Source organism: Hyperolius riggenbachi, chromosome 1 (assembly GCF_040937935.1).
Source record: "Hyperolius riggenbachi isolate aHypRig1 chromosome 1, aHypRig1.pri, whole genome shotgun sequence".
In the NCBI taxonomy this organism is placed as follows: Eukaryota; Metazoa; Chordata; class Amphibia; order Anura; family Hyperoliidae; genus Hyperolius; species Hyperolius riggenbachi.
In genome coordinates, this window is record NC_090646.1 from 24,974,479 (window position 1) to 24,995,903 (window position 21,425).

At 42.9% G+C, this 21,425-nt stretch overlaps 1 protein-coding gene across 1 annotated transcript in view; it reads left to right on the forward strand.

The window, feature by feature from the left end:
• The first annotated feature begins 10,980 nt into the window (after nt 1-10,980).
• LOC137531552 (vomeronasal type-2 receptor 26-like) overlaps nt 10,981-21,425 on the forward strand; it is a 52,611-nt gene continuing 42,166 nt past the window's right edge. The window contains exons 1-2 of the mRNA XM_068251785.1: nt 10,981-11,070; nt 17,619-17,742. Coding sequence (XP_068107886.1) covers nt 10,981-11,070; nt 17,619-17,742 — 214 coding nt within the window. The remainder of the gene's footprint in view (nt 11,071-17,618; nt 17,743-21,425) is intronic.

Consider the following 21,425-nt stretch of genomic DNA (forward strand, 5'->3'; position numbering starts at 1 on the left):
GCAATTCACGATTGCGTCCAACCAAAGCCTCCCACCTGAATGCTAATTTATGTAATTCCTGCTAGATTTGGTACAGCAGGCAAAGGGTGTATGAAAGTGCACCTGATTAGCTGACTGATAGAGGCAGGATATTGCTCTAGCTGGAAGTTAGCAATTGTGTTTGTTGCAGTTGGCATTCAGTTTAGAGGTGGTGGGGTGACTTCCCTGGAGGTGAGAGGTCCAGGGCTTGCCCACACTTCCCTCTAGGTGTCGCATGGTGGTTTGGGGGCCCCAGCAAGTGAGAGAGACCTGGGGCCCCTGGGCTGTCATGTGGACCAGTGTTTGTGATTTTAAGTTTATTTTTACATCAGATTACCTTTAGGCTGGTTTCACAGTGGGACATTAAAGTCCCATGTTACAGCAGCCAGTAACGCAGCCTAACTCACAGCACTGTAAAATCAATGTGCTGTTCACAGTGCCCACATTGCGTTACATAGTAACGCAGCACGTTTAAACAAAGTGCTGCATGCTGTACATTATACTGGGCTAAGCCACGTTAGACTGTTTGCACATGCTCAGTGATGTTGGAGGAGGAAGTCTCCCCTCCTTCTCGGCAGCCAGCCAATGGGTAATTAATATTCACTGCACTGGGGAGACTGGTGGTGGGACTGCAGTGTTGTCCGGATCATGAAGAATCGTTCATTTGATCCAGATCTTTTTTGTGAGTTGAATTATCCGGATCATCACAATGAAAGATTCGGTTCACAGTGAATGTCTGTCTGGAAGAAACAGGAACATACAGAATGTACAGTGCAGGGAAAGTCCTGTCCTGCTAATCATTTCACCCAGTCTGCTTCCCTAGTAAAATGATTCAAATGATTCGGTTCAAAGATCCGGATCTTTTCAATGATCCGATTCCAATGATCCGAATCCTTAAAAAGATCCGGACTACCGATCACTAACAAGGAGCGGCTGCTTTGAGAGCTGCATAATGCGGATCAATCTGACGTCCAACTTCAACACCACCATGCGTTGCGTTAGGGGCACGTTATGCGACCATAACGTCCCCTAAAACGCAACGTCTCGGTGTGAAAGTAGCCTAAAGGTGTAGTCATAAGCTTTCACAGTGAAAGTGTAACACTCCACTTAATGACAGTTCAGGCCAGGTGATAACTTCTCACACACTTAACACTCACATTCCTTTCTGTGAATTAACATCCTTCCTTTAATTTTAGAATTATGTTTTTATTTTAAGGACTGAAACCTTAACTTTAGAAACCTTTCCTTAACTTAAAGAGAACCCGAGGTGGGAATTACTTTTACTATTGGGGCACAGAGGCTGGTTGTGCGCACTAAGACCAGCCTCTGTTGCCCCATCGTGTGTCTCCATGTCCCCCCTGCTCGCCGCTATACCCCCCGCATTGCTGGCGACACGCAGCGTGTCGCCAGCTCAATGTTTACCTTGCGCTGTCAGTCAGCGCTGCTCCCCTGCCTCCTCCGCATCGGCGCACCCGCCCGTGTCCCTTCCCTCCCGCTGATAGGAGGGAAGTGACGCGGCGGGTGGCGCCGATGCGGAGGAGGCGGGGGAGCGGCGCTGACTGACAGCGCAAGGTAAACATTGAGCTGGCGACACAGCCAGCAATGCGGGGGGTATAGCGGCGAGCAGGGGGGACATGGAGGCACACGATGGGGCAACAGAGGCTGGTCTTAGTGCGCACAACCAGCCTCTGTGCCCCAATAGTAAAAGTAATTCCCACCTCGGGTTCTCTTTAATGAGTGAATTGCTTACTTTAGGTTTGCTAAGGTAAAATGTTTAATGAATATTACATGCTTTATCACCATGGTGATAACAGTAAAAACAGCTCATAAATGTTATTAAAAACAGAGAAGAACTTTTGTATTGTGGTCAGTGTGTTACTTGCGAAAGTAATAACAGTAGGATGTGTTATTTGACTTTTTTCCAACAAAGTTAACACAAACTTGCCACAACATCCACCAGCTAATCGTAAAATGTAACTGCCTGATTGTTTTAATTTTTCACTATAGCCTACACCCAAATACATACATGAAATCACTGGTATTCTGTTTAGCCAATGCAGTTCTAAAGCCTTACAATTTATTTTTACTGACAAAACAGCATTTCATGTCTATAATCTACTAGCTAGTCGCCATGCGTTGCCCGGGTATGTATTTGGCTAGTGTTGGCTTTGCCCACTTTTTCTAATCCTAACACACAATTATTCAATTACTCAATGACCTAGTTTGTGAGCTTTGTGGTCTTTGGCATCAATAATTTGCATTGAAATGAGAAAAATCTAATTGGCTGTTTCTCCACCTCCTTTTCTGAATTTGAATCCCAGTCACCAAAAGGCCAACTGTACCAGGTTTGAGGCTTGTGCCACTTACAGTGCAAGTATGGCAGCAATACATATTCCCCTTGAAAATCAATAGGTGAATTTTGATTAGTTTTTGTAGGCTCCACCCACTTTTCTGAATATTAATCCCAGTCACCCAGTGACAAACGGTGCAAAGCTTGAGAACTCTAACATTGACAGTGTAAGAATGGCTGCAATTTACATTCTGCCAGTAAAATTTGTATTTTTTTCCGCCCAGTGATGTCCTGATGTTTTCTGGGTATGTATTTGGCTGGTGTTGGCTGTGCTCACTTTTTTTGAACCCTAATGTAACGTTTGCGGAATCGTTTCCGTGGTCAGCGCACCAGACGTGCGCTGACGCGGCGGAAATCCTCCACAAGCGTATAATTAGATAGAACCCAGGTTAGATGTAATGCACCGGTAGCGGGCAATTTCCACCAGCAGATGGAGCTGTGGAGTGCAGACGAGCCCTGCCTCTGCACTGCCACAGATGCCAATAGGAATTGTACGAGCAGGATCAAGCAGGGCTGAATAGCCCTCAAAGAGAAATAGCACAGGGACAGACAGAATGTGTGTTCACCAATCTAGTCGCCCCCCAGCAACGGTGAACACACATCAATGGAAAGAAAGCGCGAATGCAATCGCAAGAATGGTGATTGCCAACAGACACCAGACTGAGAAGGACAGAGCACGAGAGTAGCAAAGGCACTGCAAACAAGAATCAGAACAAATAAAGAAAATAACAAATGCTAACTAAACGCGAACACCGCACTCATTCGCAACAGCGAACGGGTTTCGGCACAATCACCACGCGTTAGGCGCCCAGTGATAAGCGTGCCACCCAAATTGACCAATGACACACAAACGCGAAATAGAGAATGCGAACGCTTGCTAAACGGTTACCTCACCGAGCCTACAGCAAGCGTTCGTATCAGACAAGACAGACAGACAGGTGGTTATTTGTAATGTAATCTTTAATTTATATTTATGCAAACCAGAAGCATTAATGTTGTGCCCCATTACAAACCCACAGTTTTGCTCTCAGGTTTATTTGCATCCATCTTTTTCATTTAGTTGCAGACAAGATCTTTTGAGTATAAATGCAGCCAGAGTGTCCCGTGAGGCTGATTCACTTGCTGGCATTTCACTTTTTAGATACACCACCCTCAGTTACCATTACCACTGTGTAGGCTTTTACACAGAAGGTTTTTACTCGTAACTGTAGTAGCTGCAGGGAAGAGTACCTCCCCCCTCCCTGGTCCCCTCACATGATTGGCCAGCAGCTGGGAACAGCCTCTGTGAATCACGGAGCTCTGTCCCCATGACAACCAGCTGAGTGACACGAGAGGAGGTTACCCTGTTAAGCTACGTAGGAGAGAGGGCTTCCCTCGCCCTCCCCTTTCAAAATCTATTTAAGGAACATTAGCTGGGAGCGCGCATTACTGCTGCTGCCCCCAGACAGATACACATCGCTAATAGCGAGTGTTTTAGAGGAGCCAGACTCCCGAATTCCTATGTAAGTAGAAGAGTGCTTTTGTTACTGAGGGTGCTGCCTCTGATTTGACATGCCTGCAGTGTGTTTAATGTTTAATTTGACTCTGTCTCTTTTTAGGTAGATTTTTTGCAGCAACAAACAGGTTATTTAAATCATAGTAAATATTGGTGTCCTGCATGTAATGCATGTGGTCGTTTTAGCCTGAGGCACTGCTTGCAATCTAGGATTGCATATAACAGCATTTCGGGTCACATTATCTTAAGCAAAATTTTGGGGCATCTGCATGCTTCCATCTGCATGATTTTAATGTGGTGCTAGTTTTTGCATGGCTTTATAGTGGTGCTAGTGACAAGGCCGCGATACCTTTTAATCTCACTTGGGAATCTCTTTTACTCTCACCCGGTAATCGTTTTCGATTGATTCAATAGCACATACACTCTACTATCTGGTTGAGGTAGTACGAAAGGTTGTTTTGTTTTTTTGTTTATACTTCTTTTTATTGTCTTTTTGTTTCTATAGATCTTTGCCTCAGAGCAAATATTGCCTTGACAAAGGGGCCCTACGCGGCTTCGAAACGTTGGCCATAATTTTACATGAAACTAATAAAGATTGATTTTGGATGTGCCAGCTTTCCTCCTTGTTGAATACTGCATAGAGGGCGTCATCCCTCTTTTTAGCTGTTGCACTCCCCTTAAAGACTATGGGTTTGATCCATTAGTGAGTGCGAGACAATACTTCCAATGTGAGACAGACAAGTGGGGCTGCCAGTAGCAACCTCTGCTCTGGCTAGCACCCCTAAGGCAGAGATACAGAAGGAGGCGCTGCCACTACCACTAGGGCAAGTGTGATCCAGACCGATAAATAGAAGGGGCTACCAGTAGCAACCGCTGCTCTGGTTAGCACCCCAAAGGCAGAATACAGAAGGAGGCACTGCCACTACCATTAGGGCTAATGCAATCCAGGCAGATGGAGCAGCCAGTAGCAACCGCAGCTCTGGCCTACACTCCCAGACAGACAGAATGATTCCCTGTCGACCGCCGCTGGTGGCAAGGCAATCGAGACACAGAAGGAAGCACTGCCACTACCATTAGGGCTAATGCAATCCATACAGATGAACAGAAGGGGCTACCAGTAGCAACCGCTGCTCTGGTTAGCACCCCCAGACAGACCGAACGACTTCCTGTCAACCGCCGCTAGCGACAGGACAATCACAACAGAAAGACAGTACAGGCAAAACAGATAATACAATCCGACTGCACTAGAGGGAATGCCTAGTACAGTCCCAAGGAATTACTCTAAGGTAAACTTTAGCAAACAAACAGGGCTGATACTCTAGGAGAGTTCATCAGTAACAAACCATGAAGGATGACCAGCAAAGGATTCTGGGAGAACATGGTATTTATACTGCCAGCCTTCAAAGGAGGCAGCTGAGGAATCTGCATAACAAATGTATGCAAATTCCTCAGGAGCAGAGCAGGTCAGAAACTTGCAAAGACAAGACAGGTCTCTTTTCCAGAGACCTGCAGCCCTCAGACTTAAGGAATGGTCAAACAGCTGTCTGTCTGTGCAGACAGCTGAGCGGATCATTACACCTAACACACAATTACTCAATGACCAAGTTTGTGAGATTTGTGGTCTTTGGCATGAATAATGTGCATTGAAATGACACAAATCTGATTGGCTGTTTGTGGCTCCACCCCCTTTTCTGAATTTGAACCCCAGTCACCCAATGACCAACTGTACCAGGTTTGAGGCTTGTGCCATTAACAGTGCAAGAATGGCAGCAATTAGATATTCCTCTTGAAAATCAATTGGTGAATTGTGATTGGCATTTGTAGGCTCCACCCACTTTTCTGAATATGAATCCCAGTCACTCAGTGACCAACTGTGCAACGTTTGAGAACCCTACAATTAATAGTGTAAGAATGGCTGCAGTTTACATTTTTCTAGTGAAATGTGTATTTGTCTCCGCCCACTGATGACCCGGTGTTGCCCGGTTATGTATTTGGCTGGTGTTCGCAACGGCCCCTTTTTCTAACCATAACACACAATTACTTAATGACCAAGTTTGTAAGCTTTGCAGTCTTTGTCATCAATAATGTGCATTGAAATTAAACAAATCTGATTGTCTGTTTGTGGCTCCACCCCCTTTTCTGAATTTGAACCCCAGTCACTCAAAGACCAACTGTACCAGGTTTGAGGCTTGTGCCATTAACAGTGCAAGAATGACAGCAATTAAATATTTCCCTTGAAAATCAATAGGTGAATTTTGATTGGCGTTTATAGGCTCCACCCACTTTTCTGAATATTAATCCCAGTCACCCAGTGACTAACTGTGCAAAGTTTGAGAACCCTACCATTAATAGTGTAAGAATGGCTGCAGTTTACATTTTCTCAGTGAAATTTGCATTTGTCTCCGCCCACTTTTTGGTTATGGTAATAAAAAGTATCCTATACTTTGTTCCAGACAATGTACTATGTGTGTGCCAAATTTCATTCAAATCCGTTCAGCCATTTTTGTGTGATCGAGTAACAAACATCCAAACATCCCAACTTTCCCATTTATAATATTAGTAGGAGAATATCTATAATCAGGGATGGTCGTAGTCAGCCAACTTCGCTACGCTGGAACTACGCGTAGTTTTACGCAATTACCCTTCGCCAAACTATGGCTTAGTAATCAAATATTCGCTTCGTATGCATTTCGTAGACCACGCATTAAAATACGCAATTACGCGTACAGTGAAGCATATTGTATGCGGATGCTTGTGCCCATATGCAGAAAATGTTACGCATTAATTCCTATATAATTGCTTATAACTGGAACTCTTCTATGTGTACATTCCCCTTTCCAATGCGTAAATTTGTAACGCATTCGTAGTTCACTACGTAATACACATGTCAACTACGCATAGTGGGTGTAAGCTACGCGTAGCGGTACTTCGCTATACGTAAATTCGTAAGCGTAGTTTTGAAACTTCGCCTATGAACTACGATGCGTAGATGCGAACTATGATGCGTAAATTCACACTGGCGTAGTTTCTGCTCATCCCTGTCTATAATCCCTATAAAATTTTGATATGCTGATGACATGTTATTGGAATAAAAGCAAAGGTATTTGGATCAGTACCCCAATTCCTGCAGGTTCTTCATTCATATTTTTGGTGATCTCCATGAAAATGTTCCTAACATGTTTTCTTTTTTCCAGATCAATTATGAAGCAACTGATCCTCTCTTGAGTGATAGAAAAATGTATCCAACACTCTTCCGACTGTTAAAAGATGACTGGGTCCGCTATGCAGCCATCATTAAGTGTTTGCTACATTTTGGTTGGAACTGGGTGGGAATGGTGGCACCAAGTAATAATATTGGTGAGATGGAGTTACAAGGACTGAGCAAGATTTTGACCCAACATGGGATCTGCATCGAATATGTGCTTAAATTAACTGTCAATCTAAATACTAATAAACAGAATATTGAAGCTTTTAAGAAAACTACAGCTGAAGTTGGAATAATATGTGGTAGTTTCTCAGTATTAACATACTATTTTTTAGATGAGTTGCAAAAAATTAACATAAATATCACCTTAATTTTTCATGAGTCTTGGAGAAATATAATGCAGATTAAAGATTTTCCAATTCGGGCAGTCAACTGCAGCTTCATTTTTGCATATGCTGAATATCGTTCCCCTAACGTGACTGCTTTCATTAGAGGCATCCTCTCGTCTGCCCACCCACCTGACCCTATACGAGAAGACCTTTGGTTTGAGATATTCCATTGTCTTTATTCTAATGGGCATAAAAATGATTTCTTTCAGCATAGATATACCATTTCTGGAGTGAACTGCACAGATGTACATCATATTAAGTCATTTTTCTCTAAATTTGTCTTGACGATCAGAAAGTTTATTTATACTTATCTTGCCGTATTTGATCTGGTTGATGGACTTATGTTTATGTACTTCATGGAAAGTGCAGCTATAAAACAAAGAGTGACCAAAGTGGTGAGACTATTGTTGCTGTTAGTATAATTATTATTATTATTATTCTACTAAAATCAATTAACTATTGACCCTTATTATCTCTTTCCTGCTCCCAGAAACCATTTTCTGCCAGGAAAGTGTTTTATAGTTGTTATTTCTTATCAGTGGGGGTCACAGTGTAGTCAGACTGGAACTGCTTACATACCTGTTGTTTAACTTTCAGGCAGAGAAAGAAAAAAAGGAACACAGCATAGTTATTTGTGTGCTTGGCACTGTACATACACTTGTCTATCTCATCATGTCACAAGTCACCTTGGGTATTCTTTAATGTTTGTAATACAGCAAATGAGAAGCCATTAAAAAAAATCACATACTTACCTTAGGAGAGGAAAGCCTCTGGATTTCACAGGGCCTTTGCTGTCTTCTCACAGTTTCCTTGTTCCAGCACTGTCCCCCATTGAGACCTGCCACCTCTAGGAGCCCTCAGAAGGAGAGAGTGCATGCTCACAAATGACCGGTATGGAGCCAAACATCTTTGAAAGCACTCAGGGACACTTCTGAAGCCTGCTGGTATCTCTGAAGGCATATTTGACAAGTTGGTTGAATACCTGCCATGGGGTAAACAGCGCTAAAACAAGAACACTGAGATAAGATAAGGAAGGAAGGTTGAGTTCCCCAACCCTGTCCTCAAGGCCCACCAACAGTATATGTTTTGCAGAAAACCCCAAACATGCACAGGTGGGGTAATCAGTGTCTCAGCAGAGCCGATTAACTACCTGTGTGGCTTTCCACAAAACATGCAGTGTTGGTGGGCCTTGAGGACAGGGTTGGGGAACACTGTATGCTTAGCAGTGTGTGCACACTATATTTCTGCATCATGGGCAGGGAGATCTAGGATTTAGAAGACTGATTAAACTATTACTAAAACATTGATGAAAATATGATAAACATCGTTTGAGTGAACGTAAAGCATACAAAGTTTCAGCTTCTTTATGGTACCATGCCAGGTCTCTCTTTAAAATCCACATAGTACATTACCTGGAATAACATATAGGATATGTTTTATTCCCATAACCAAAAAGTGGGCGGAGACAAATACAAATTTCACTGGGAAAATGTAAACAGCAGCCATTCTTACACTGCTAATTGCAGGGTTCTCAAGCTTTGCACAGTTGGTCAGTGGGTGACTGGGATTAATATTCAGAAAAGTGGGTGGAGCCTATACAAGCCAATCAAAATTCACCTATTGATTTTCAAGGGGAATATTTACATTGCTGCCATTGCACTGTTAACCTCCCTGGCGTTCAATAATGGCACAAGCCTCAAACCTGGTATAGTTGGTCATTGGGTGACTGGGGTTCAAATTCATAAAAGGGGGTGGAGCCACAGCCAATCATATTTGTTTCCTTTCAATGCAAATTATTGATGCCAAAGACCGCAAAGCTCACAAACTAGCTCATTAAGTAATTGTGTATTAGGGTTAGAAAAAGTGGGCGGGGCCAACACCAGCCAAATACATACCTGGGCAACGCCGGGCCATCAACTTATCAGTTTTCTATAATTATTTTAAAAAAATGACTTGACAAAGGGAATCCTTTAGATGGAGGCTCCCTGGTCCATGTTGGATCCCACTTATACTGCTGACAACTGATACTGCTCGGCCATACTGTGGAAGCGCTTCGCGCTACTGCACAGGTGTGTCCCTATGAGAAGAGGGAGCATTTCTAGAGAGTGAAAAACTGGTAGATGTTCAGACCAAGCATGTGTGCCCCTTGATTTTCACCTCTTGTGCAATTTCTGTTATCTTACCAAGTGCACTACACTACTGTCCTCTTAAGTGCTTTATCTGGGATCTTCTGATTGATTTTCTTGCTGTTAATGTTTTCTTGATTCTTTGCTCCATGATGCTTTCTTCATCCGCCTGAACACATATGATGTTCTCCTACCCTGGGTGCTGGGTCAGTTTTTCTATGGCTGTTTGCAGTACCCGGAGTAGAAGACAGATGTTCTTCTGAAAGCACTAAGTTGCTGAATTATCTTTCCTATAATACTATAATTAGAAGTTTTTATTAGAATTGGTTTTACTTAAAGTGGATCCGAGGTGAACTTTTACTCATTGAATAATTGTGTTCCTTTCCTATTGTTTATAGGGCATTCCTCAAGCCAAATACTTTTTTGTTTTTGTTTTAATACTCTAATTCCCTATAAACTAAATAAACCACGCCCACAGGTTTTAAGAGAGCCTTGGCAGTAGCAAGGGCTCATGGAAGCTCAGTCTGGGCAGGAGGAGGAGGAGATGTTACTAGCCATTGATTTCAGAGGCAGAGGGGAGGAGGGAGGAGGAGGGATTAGGTTTTTTTTCACAGGCTTAGTGATCAAGATACAGATAAGCTTGCCTCTGTGTAATGTTTACAAACAACATGGCTGCTGTCATTGTATCACAGGAAGAAATAATAATTTTCTATTAAAGCTGTTTGCAACTACAGTATATTTGCTGTGTAAACTATCTAAACTTTAGATAAGATATATATACAAGTTACTTGTTATAGTTAGTTTTTCATCTCAGATGCGCTTTAAAGAGGACTTCCAGAGTAAAGCCTAAAATACAGAAGCTTGCAAGTAAAGCAAAGTTATATTTTCCTGAGAAGTCTTGTCCAGCAATGCTGTCCCAAAGTCCCTGCATCACGCGACTTCTGGCACCTGGCCCCGCCTACTCTCTCTCCCCGGAGAAAAGCGCCAAGCTATTTACTACAGTACTACAGTAAATAGCTCAGAGTTTTTCTCTGTGGAGAGGAGGCGGGGCCAGGTGCTGGAAGTGGGGTGATCCTGGGACCTCGAGACGGCATCGTGGGACAAGGCTTCTTGGCTAAATATAACTTTGTTTTACTTGCAGGCTGACTGATTTTAGGCTTTACTACTGTGGAGGTCCTCTTCTAGTATAAAACTACTGCTGACTCTGAGAGCTCTCACAATTGTTTGTGGTAACTTATTTCCCTCTTCCATGGAAGCTGCACAAATATGTCAGAATTTCTCGTTCTGGAGATCCACAGAACAAAGAGGAATTATTTGATTTTGATAAGAAAAGATTGATGAAGATATTTATAGCAAACTGGGTATTTCACAAATGTGGGACCTCTGTTCTCCATAACATGACATTACTGACCAGCTTTAGTGACAACGGAAACATTGATGATGCTTTGACATTGAGGCCAGAAAACATCCTCTGGAAGGGAGGCACGGTAAGATAGTGTGGTATCCAGTGATAAGCGAAAATGCCAATATTACTTTCACATTAATGTGCGCAAATATAATGTTAAATCTGGTTTTTGAGCGAAAATGGTTTTGTTATTTTTTTGTGCTTTTCACAATCTTTCGCGGTAAAATATATATTTTTTGTGTTTTCACAGTAAATATCATCACTGTAAAATATTGTTTTTCTGCATTTTTTTGCTTTTCGTAGTAAAATATTGATTTGTCACCTCGTAGCAAGAAATGGGAAAATGCGAGCTATTTAAAAAAAAAAAAAAAGTATTTTCAATGCGAAAATGACTTTGGCGAAAGATAATAAGATGATGTACAAGAGGCATTATTGTGGAAAAAAAAATTCCCAGCTTTTATTTACATTTGAGCAAAAAGTGTCCAATCCAAAATTATTCATGCCCTTCCCAATCTATATATATATAAAATCGGATGTGTGTATGTGTGTATGTGTGTGTGTGTGTGTGTGTGTGTGTGTGTGTGTGTGTGTGTGTGTGTGTGTGTGTGTGTGTGTGTGTGTGTGTGTGTGTGTGTGTGTGTGTGTGTGTGTGTGTGTGTGTGTGTGTGTGTGTGTGTGTGTGTGTGTGTGTGTGTGTGTGTGTGTGTGTGTGTGTGTGTGTGTGTGTGTGTGTGTGTGTGTGTGTGTGTGTGTGTGTGTGTGTGTGTATGTGCCGCGATCACGCGAAAACGGCTTGACCGATTTGAACGAAACTTGGTATACAGATCCCTTACTACCTGGGATGATATGTTCTGGGGGTCTCGGGTCCCCCTGCACACGTGGGCGGAGCTATAAACAGAAAATCAGATTTCACCCATTAAAGTCAATGGAAAAAATGTAAAAGGCTGCCATTCTGACAGTAATCAAGCCAGAGACCCCACACCTGGCACAGTTGGTCACTTGGTGACCGAGGTTACAAATCCAGGAAAAGTGGGCGGAGCATAAAACAACCAATCAAATTTTAGCCGTTCATTTTAAATGGGAAAATGTAAACTGCAGCCATTCTTAGACTGTTAATCGCAGGGTTCTCAAACTTGCCACAGTTGGTCACTGGGTGAATGCGATTAAGATTCAAGAAAATGGGTGGAGCCTACAACAGCCAATCAAAATTCACCTATTGATTTTCAAGGGGAATATTTAAACTGCTGCTATTCTTACACTTTTAATGGCAGAGGCTTCAAACTTGCTACAGTCGGTCATTGGGTGACCGGGGTCCAAATTCACTAAAGGGGCAGGGCCACATACAGCCAATCTGATTTCCATGGTGGATAAACTGCTTTCATTCACACATTTTTTATGCCAGGCACCTGAAAGCTCACAAACTTGGTCATTGAGTGACTGTGTGTCAAGGTTACAAAAAGTGGGCGGAGCCAAAACAACTTTTACTGGGAAAATATAAACTGCAGCCATTCTTACACCGTTAATGGCAGGGTTCTCAAACTTTGCACAGTTGGTCATTGGGTGACTGAGATTAAGATTTTGGAAGGTGGGTGGAGCCTACAACAGCAAATAAAAATTCACCTTTTGATTTTCAAAGGGAATATTTAATCTGCTACCATTCTCTTATACTGTTAAAAGCAGATGCCTCAAACCTGGTACAGTTGGTGACTAGGGTCCAAATTCAGAAAGGGGGCGGAGCCTCAAACAGCCAGATGTGTTTATTTTTTAATGGGAATATACAAAGTATTGATACCAAGGACCCCAAAGCTGATAAACTTGATAATTGAGTGACTGTATGTCAAGGTTAGAAAAAGTGGGCGGTGCCAACAATTACATTTTTAAAATGGCAGGATTACCAAACTTTACACAATTGGCCACTGGGTGACTGGGATGAATATTCAGAAATGTGGGTTGAGCCTACAACAGCCAATCAAAATGTACCTATTGATTTTCATGGGTAATATTCACATTGCTACCATTCTTACACTGTTAGTGGCAGAGGCCTCAAACCTGATACAGTCAGTCATTGGGTGACTGGGGTCCAAATTCACTAAAGGGGTGGAGCCACAAACAGCCAATCAGATTTGTTAGATTGATTTCAGCCATTCTGTTATTGGCAGGGTTCTCAAACGTGACACAGTTGGCCACTGGGTGACTGGGACTAATATTCAGAAAAGTGGGTGGAGCCTACAGTAGCCAATCAAAATTCACCTATTGATTTTCAAGGGGATTATTTACATTGCTGCCATTCATACACTCTTAATGGCAGAGACCTAAAATCTGCTACAGTCAGTCACTGGGAGACTGGGGTTTCAATTCTGAAGGGAGCGGGCCAAAAACAGCCAATCAGATTTGTTTAATTTCAATGGTAAAATGCAACTTATTGATGCCAAGGACCCCAAAGCTCATAAACTTGGTCATTAAGTGACTGTATGTCAAGATTAGAAATAGTGGGCAAAGCCAAAAACAACTACCTTTTTACATGGGAAAATGTAAACTGCAGCTTTTCTTACACTGTTAATGGCAGGGTTCTCAAACTTCACACAGTTGGTCACTGGGTGACTAGGATTAATATTCGGAAAAGTAGGTGTAGCCTACAAGAGCCAAACAAAATTCACCTATTGATTTTCAAGGGGAATATTGAAACTGCAGCCTTTCTCACACTGTTTAAAGCAGAGGCCTCAAACCTGCTACAGTCAGTCGTTAAGTGTCTGGGGTTCAAATTCAGTAAAGGGGCGGAGCCAAAAACAGCCAGATTTTATTTGCTGGATAAACTGCTTCTATTAGCACAATTTTGATGCCAGGAACCCAAAAGCTCACAAACTTGGTCATTAAGTAGTGACTGTGTGTCCAGGTTACAAAAAGTGGGTGGAGTTAAAAACAGATTTTTCTGGGAAATTGTAAACTGAAGCCCTTCTTCACTGTTAATGGCAGGGTTCTCAAACTTAGCATAGTTGGTTACTGGGTGACTGGGATTAATATTCAGAAAAGTGGGTGGAGCCTAAAAATGCCAATCAAAAATCACATGTCACTTTTCAAGGAGAATATTAAAATTGCTGCCATTCTTGCACTGTTAATGGCACAAGCATCAAACCTGGTACAGTTGGTCACTGGGGCTCAAATTCAGAAAAGGGGACAGAGCCACAAACAGTGAATCAGATTTGTTTCATTTCATGGAAAATACAAATTATTGATGCCAAGGACCCCAAAGCTCACAAACTTGGGCATTGAGTAGTGACTTTGTGTCCAGGTTACAAAAAGTGGGCGGAGCCAAAAACAAATTTCACTGGGAAAGCGTAAACTGCAGCCCTTCTTACACTGTTTATGGCAGGGTTCCCAAACGTTGCCCAGATGGTCACTGAGTGACTGAGAATAATATTCAGGGAAGTGGGTGGAGCCTATAATAGCCAATCAAAATTCATCTGTTGATTTTCAAGTGGAATATTTAAATTGCTGCCATTTTTACACTGTTGATAGCAGATGCCTCAAACCTGCTACAGTTGGTCATTGGGTGACTGGGGTTCAAATGCTGGAGAGGGGCGGAGCCACAAACAGCCCATCAGATTTGTTTAATTTCAATGGGAATATACAAATTATTGATGCCAAGGACCCCAAAGCTCACAAACTTGGTTATTGAGTGTTTGTGTGTTAGGGTTAGAAAGTGGGCAGAGCCAACACCAGTCAAATACATACCCGGGCAATGCCGGGTCATCAGTGGGTGGAGACAAATACAAATTTCACTGAGAAAATGTAAACTGCAGCCATTCTTACACTGTTAGTGGCAGGGTTTTTAAACTTTGCACAGTTGGCCACTGAGTGACTGGGATTAATATTCAGAAAAGTGAGTGGAGCCTACAAAAGTGAATCAAAGTTCACCTATTGCTTTTCAAGGGGAATATTTAATTTCTACCATTCTTGAACTGTTGATGGCACAGGCCTCAAACGTGGTACAGTTGGTTATTGGGTGACTGGGGTTCCAATTCAGAAAAAGGGTGTGGAGCCACAAACAGCCAATCAGATTTTTTCATTTCAATGCAAATGATTGATACCAAAGACCGCAAAGCTCACAAACTTGGTCAGTGAGTAATTGTGTGTTAGGGTTAGAAAAAGTATGCAGAGCCAACACCAGACAAATAATTACCCGGGCAACGCCGGGCAATCAGCTAGTAATCAATAGAAAAGCCTTTATTGGCTATTACAGTATTTAAACACTTCCTAAAATTGCTCCTAAAAAGAGATGCCGGGCAAAAGGTTCCAGTACAAATCTTCACAGCTTATTACCCACATAGGGTTAACACATGGGAGACAAACAAGGCAGTGGGGGCTAGGGGGAATCACTGCAGCCTAACAACCATTTTGTGGTAGGTATCGCTTCTCTAGAGGCTTCAGAGGCTTGTACAGAGAGATTCCTATAATTGCAGACCAGCTTTTTGCATGTCTCCACAGGTATTTTTGCCTATTCATCTTTCACAATGAGCTCCAAATCTTTCAGGTTGGAGGGTCTTCTTGCCATTACTCTGATCTTTAGCTCCCCTTCACAGATTCTCAATTGGATTCAAGTCAGGACTCTGACTGGGCCACCCCAAAATGTTAATGCTGTTGTCTGCTAACCATTTCTTCACCATTTTTGCTGTGTGTTTTGGGTCATTGAAATGTCCATTGGTGGCCAAGGCCAAGTTTCTCTGCAGACTGTCTTATGTTGTCATTGAGAATCCTCATGTATTGTCCTTTTACATGGTGCCGTTTACTGTGATTAGGTTCCCTGGTCCATTGGCTGAAAACACACCCTAAGCATTAGGTTCCCACCACCATGTTTGACAGTGGGGAGGGTGTTCTTTGGGTTGAAGACTTCTCCTTTTTATGCCAAATGAAGCAAACATCATTGTGACCAAAGAGTTCAATTTTTGTTTCATCCGACCATAACATAGAAGACCAGAAGTCTTCTTCTTTGTCCAGATGAGCATTTGCAAAGGCCAAGTAAGCTTTTGTGTGCCTTATCTGGAGAAGTGGCGTCCTCCTTAGACTGCATCCGTGGAACCTAGCAGTGTGCAATGTCCATTGCATTGTCTGCCTTGAGACATTGCCACCAGCAGAGCCCAGATTCATCAGGATGTGTTGGTGGTGATTCTTTTTCACCTCTCTCACTATCCTCCTGTCTAGCACAGGTGTCACTTTTGGCTTCCGACCACATCCTCTGAGATTTTCCACAGTGTGGAACATCTTGCATTTTTTAATAATGCTTTGCACTGTAGCCAATGGAACTTGAAAACATTTAGAAATGGCCTTGTAGTCCTTTCCTGACTTTTGAGCAGCCACAATGTGCAGCTGCAGGTCCTCACTGAGCTCCTTTGTCTTAGCCATGACTGTCCGCAAACCAACTGAAATGAGCTGCTGTTTTCCACATGTTGAGTTGATAAAAGCAGCTGTTCTTAATTAATCAGGGTAATTAGTATGCTTTAGAACAGCTTGGACTATTTGGAGTGGTATAGAACTTTGGATTTTCCCACAGAGCACAGACTGTGACAGTTTGTGAAGGCTATGAATAATTTTGGACTGGACACTTTTTGCTCAAATGTAAATAAAAGCTGGGAAAGGTTTTTTGTCTTTTTCCCACAATAATGCCTCTTGCACAACATCTATTTATCTTTTGGGAGACACCTATGTCATTTCCGGTCAAAAAATGACTTGCTGGTTGAATAAAAGTAACTTTAAGTCAAAATTTGCCAGAAGTAGGAATAATTATGAGCAGCACTGTAGATACTAGAGAATAACTTTTAAAGCAGAATTTTCTATTACTATTCCATGGATTGGACAAGGTCTGACGAGGAGAGGCAGAGGCCATCTCTTCCAGAGCCCCGTCATATCATTGACCATGTTGTGCTGGTATAGTTCAGGAAGCAGAGCCCCCACATGGCCCATGCTCCACACTCTATCTGCCCCAGCCTATATAGGTGACAAGGGGTTAAAAAGGCTCGGGAGGGGGGCCCACATCAATTTTTTTTATAGTAACTTTTTAATGGCCAAATCACAGCTAAATTTGGAAGGGATCCTTATTTTGATTTCTGTGGAAATCGGAAAAACGCTTATAGGAAAGTGGAAATTTTGTTGAAGTTGGAAGTCAGCATTTCTCACCACCCCTATTGGCTATAATGGTCAGATGATGTGATACACACGTGGTGGAACAATAAAGCATGGTTCCTGATTGTCCATGTGTGGGCCTTTTCTTTGCATTATTGGATTTTCACTGTCAGCACCAGCACCAACATTGCCAAAGGTTTGCAATTTGTTTGTCCAAATCATGATAAACCTCTGTATATACTATTATATAGTCAAACTCTAGATATTTTTTGTAGTTGAGGTGCCAAGGGCTCAGCTATTATATAGCTGAGATACAAATATCAATTCGTTGTTTAGAATTACTATGGAATGGAAGTGCTTTATATGCACATAAAGTAAACAGGCAAAATAGGTTTGCAACTAATATGTATTTGAAATATAAAGAGCAGAAACAAGTGTATAGTGTCTTTCTCAACAAAAGTGGTATCAAATGTGTTCCTTTGTTTAATTTCAATATTATATTGCATTTATAAGGCACCAGAATCCCGATGTAATGCCAGATGCCCTCCTGGGTTCAGAAAAGTTCCTACTGAAAGCATCCATGTCTGCTGCTATAACTGCGCCCCGTGTTCAGAAGGGGAGGTGTCTAATATCACAGGTACAAATGAGAGATCATCTGAATTATGCTGTAAGATGAACCTAAAGTGTACCTATGCTGAAGCTTGGGTACAAAATGAGTTACTTACCTTAAGAGAGGGAAACCTCAGGAGGATCCTATTAAGGCTTCCCTTTCTGCTCTGTTCTCCACCGTCACTGAACGCACCCCCCCCCCCAGAGATTAGTGACATTGCTGCCGACATTTCAATGTCACCAATACCTATTAGGACCGTGGGGCTCCTCGAGTCCGCCCGCCCCTCCGCAGAAGCACGGAGCCGCGGGCTCCGTCCTACTATGCATGGGCGGCCGTGCCCACCCGTCTCTTGCGTGGCCATGGCAGCAAGGAGAAGAGCTGCGCAGCCCGGATGTAGAGAGGAGCCATTCTCAACAACTGGGGCCGCGCTCAGCATTGGGGGGCTGCTGCCGACCGAGGGAAGCCTCATTGAAAGGTAAGATATGGGCTAGGGTTTGCTTCAAGCACTTTGCTACCTCAGAAGCTTTTTGTTCCTTTCATTTTATTCATTATTATGCTTTTAGATTTGTTAAAGTTTTTTTTTTTTTAAGTACAAATCAGATTTCTTTCTATAATAATAATTAATTATGGCCATACGAGGCTGCAGATATGTAAAAAAAACAACAACCAAACAAACAAAAGTAATGTGAGCACAATTAAAGTGCTTATATAACAGGAATCTCATGAACAATACTGCAAGTATTATCTCTGGGTACATAAGTCCATAAAAAAAGAAGAATATTTTGAGAATTAAACAAGGAATATAAAAATACATACTTGCCTTGATTCATAAAGCATTACCTCATGCGGTAATGCTGAAAACAGCAGACTTTACCGACCACTTAGCAAAATGTCAATTCATAAAGGCTGAATGAATGCAAAGTGCAGAGAGCCGAAGTCTGTTAGATTCATCTGTGGAGAGAGCCAGAGAGCCCTCTGTGCGAATCATTTGAGCAGGCAGGGAAAGACTGTGTGACTCATCTGTCTGAGTCATCAGTGGAGAGAGCCAGAGAGCCCTGTGTGTGATTCATTTCTGCAGGCAGGGAAAGACTGTGTGACTCATCTGTCTGAGTCATCAGTGGAGAGAGCCAGAGGGCCCTCTGTGTGAATCATTTGAGCAGGCAGGGAAAGACTGTATGACTCATCTGAGTCATCAGTGGAGAGAGCCGGCTGTGTGAGTCATTTAGCAGGCAGGGAAAGACTGTGTGACTCATCTGTCTGAGTCATCAGTGGAGAGAGCCAGAGAGAGCCGTCTGTATGATTCATTTCTGCAGGGCAAAGAGAGGATCGAGACACTGCTCTACTCTACCGCTCAATGGGCTGCGGTAATTTACTGACCTCCAAGGGGAAATGGGGAAATCTTTATGAATTAGCACACAGACCGGGAAAATACCGAGTGCAGTATTTTCCCGACAAGATTTTTTTATCGCACTGCTGCTTATGAATCGAGGCCACTGTTAGCAATGTAATCTTTTCAGATACAAAGTATCTAATTGCTTTATCTTGTATGCTTCTGACTCTTGTCTTCTTTTTTTACTTCTTGAAGGGGCTCTTTTTCTAAAACTATAGAATTACAGTGGCCATTCTGCAAGTGGTTAAGGAGCAATAAAATGGGCACAGGAAGTGTATTTCTCTCCTGACATACTAAACTGTTGCTTTCCTTTGAATTAGATATACATATATAAAAATATAAAGGGGAGTATAGCAACATTTGATGTAACTTACTCTAAGAAAACCAAAAAAATCCATCACAGATTATAAAATAGTTCTCTGGACGTTATCTCTGACTTCTGTCTGTATCCAGTGGAACTCTAACTGTCCGGTCACATGGCTATAGCCAACCAACAAAACAAAACAGAACATTTATATCACGCTTTTCTCCTGGTGGACTCAAAGCGCCAGAGCTGCAGCCACTAGGGCACACTCTATAGGCAGTGGCAGTGTTAGGGAGACTTGCCTAAGGTCTCCTACTGAATAGGTGCAGGCTTTCTGAACAGGCAGAGCCAAGATTCAAACCCTGGTCTCCTGTGTCAGAGGCAAAGCCCTTAACCATTAAACCATCCAGCCAACAGTAGCTTATAGAATAATCTATGAAGGGAGCTAAAATCCCTCCTTGACAATCATTATGCAGGAGATGGAGTGAGCATGGAATCAGAGCTCTAGACAGAACATCCAGAGTTGCAGTCTATAGTATTTTACAGAATACATTTTCATGAAGAAGCATTGCCTGTTACTTGCTAGTAATTCCTGATGCCATTGCCTGGGGAATAGGTACCCATAAAGATGGCATAGAGCTTGCATGGGCGTCCGCAGAAAATGTTCCAGGGGGGGGGGCAAAAAAGGGGGGGAGGGGGAAGCGAGCGGCGCGCTGCGCATGCCGAATATTTGGGGTGGCGTTTTGTGGCGGGCGTAGCGCGCCGTGCCGAACAATGGGTGTGGTCATGAACCAGAATGTAGGTGTGGTCGCGGGTGGAGACAAGTTTACATGAACCTAGCAATGGTGGGACATTAGATTAGGACAGTGGTGGCGAACCTTTTGGAGGCCGAGTGCCCAAACTGCAACCCAAAAGTCACTTATCTATCGCAAAGTGGCAAGAGCAATTTAAACTAAATATAAACATTTTAACTCATACATGAACATTATGGAAAATCCAAGTTGAAAATAAACTGTGAAGATAAACAATTTCATCCATCCGACTCCTGAAAAATGTGTTCCTTTTTTTAGAACCTCCCAGTTTCATTTTCCGTTTTAAAAAGCTGAAAAAGTAGGTTTAACGCTATTGGAGCGAGACGGAGGTGAGTTCCGCCCACTGCCCAGCCCTGCACAACAGTTCGTTCCGGAGGGGACAGCGAGGGAGAGAGAGCCCACTAAGGTGAGGGAAGGGGGGGGAGACGTCCGTCCTTCCCCACTGTGCCCATAGCTCTCTCTCTTCTCTGCGCTGTTCCCCCCCTGCTGGCCGCACGGGCACGTGGCCAGAGGGGGGCAGCGGGCGGCCAGAGTCGGGCAGATGCCCGAATTTGCCATATGTGCGGATGCCCATGAGAGCTTGTTGACTGCAGGAAGACATAATTGACTCTGATGAGTCACAGATGACGAAACTAGTAAGGCAGAGCTTCCGTACGAGTGTGAGCTGGGAGACACGCTGCAGATGAAAACGGACGCTAACGAGACCTTCTGAGGATTTATTTACATGCGCATGATTCAAGGATGTTTGTGAGTGTATTGCTGTGATTTTAATCTTTTAATAAATACAGAGTTACGCTATGCAGCGTTTGTTTCTGAGTTTAAGGTAACCAGGAAGAAGGCTGCATACTCTGAAGGCGGATCACAAAGCGCATTAGCTGATCTCCTACAAGTGGTCAGCCCTGTGATCTGGTGAGCGGTTAACATTACCTTCATAGTATCGGTGGAGGGTCGTCACGGTTTTAGCACTGTACGGGTGGAAGTGCTGCACTTGATGTCACTTGCGTTATAGTGTATACTGGATTACGCTATGTCCCTGAATCCCTGTTTGAGCTCTAGATAAAATCTCGACTGAAGACCGATGGGATATCATCAAAAATACGCGTTTTAGCTGATCTGTAACACAATCAGCCTGCAAATCCGGTGAGAGTACCCAGTGTGGGTCTGTCTGTTCTGAGTGGAGTTTATGAAGATTATCAACTATTTG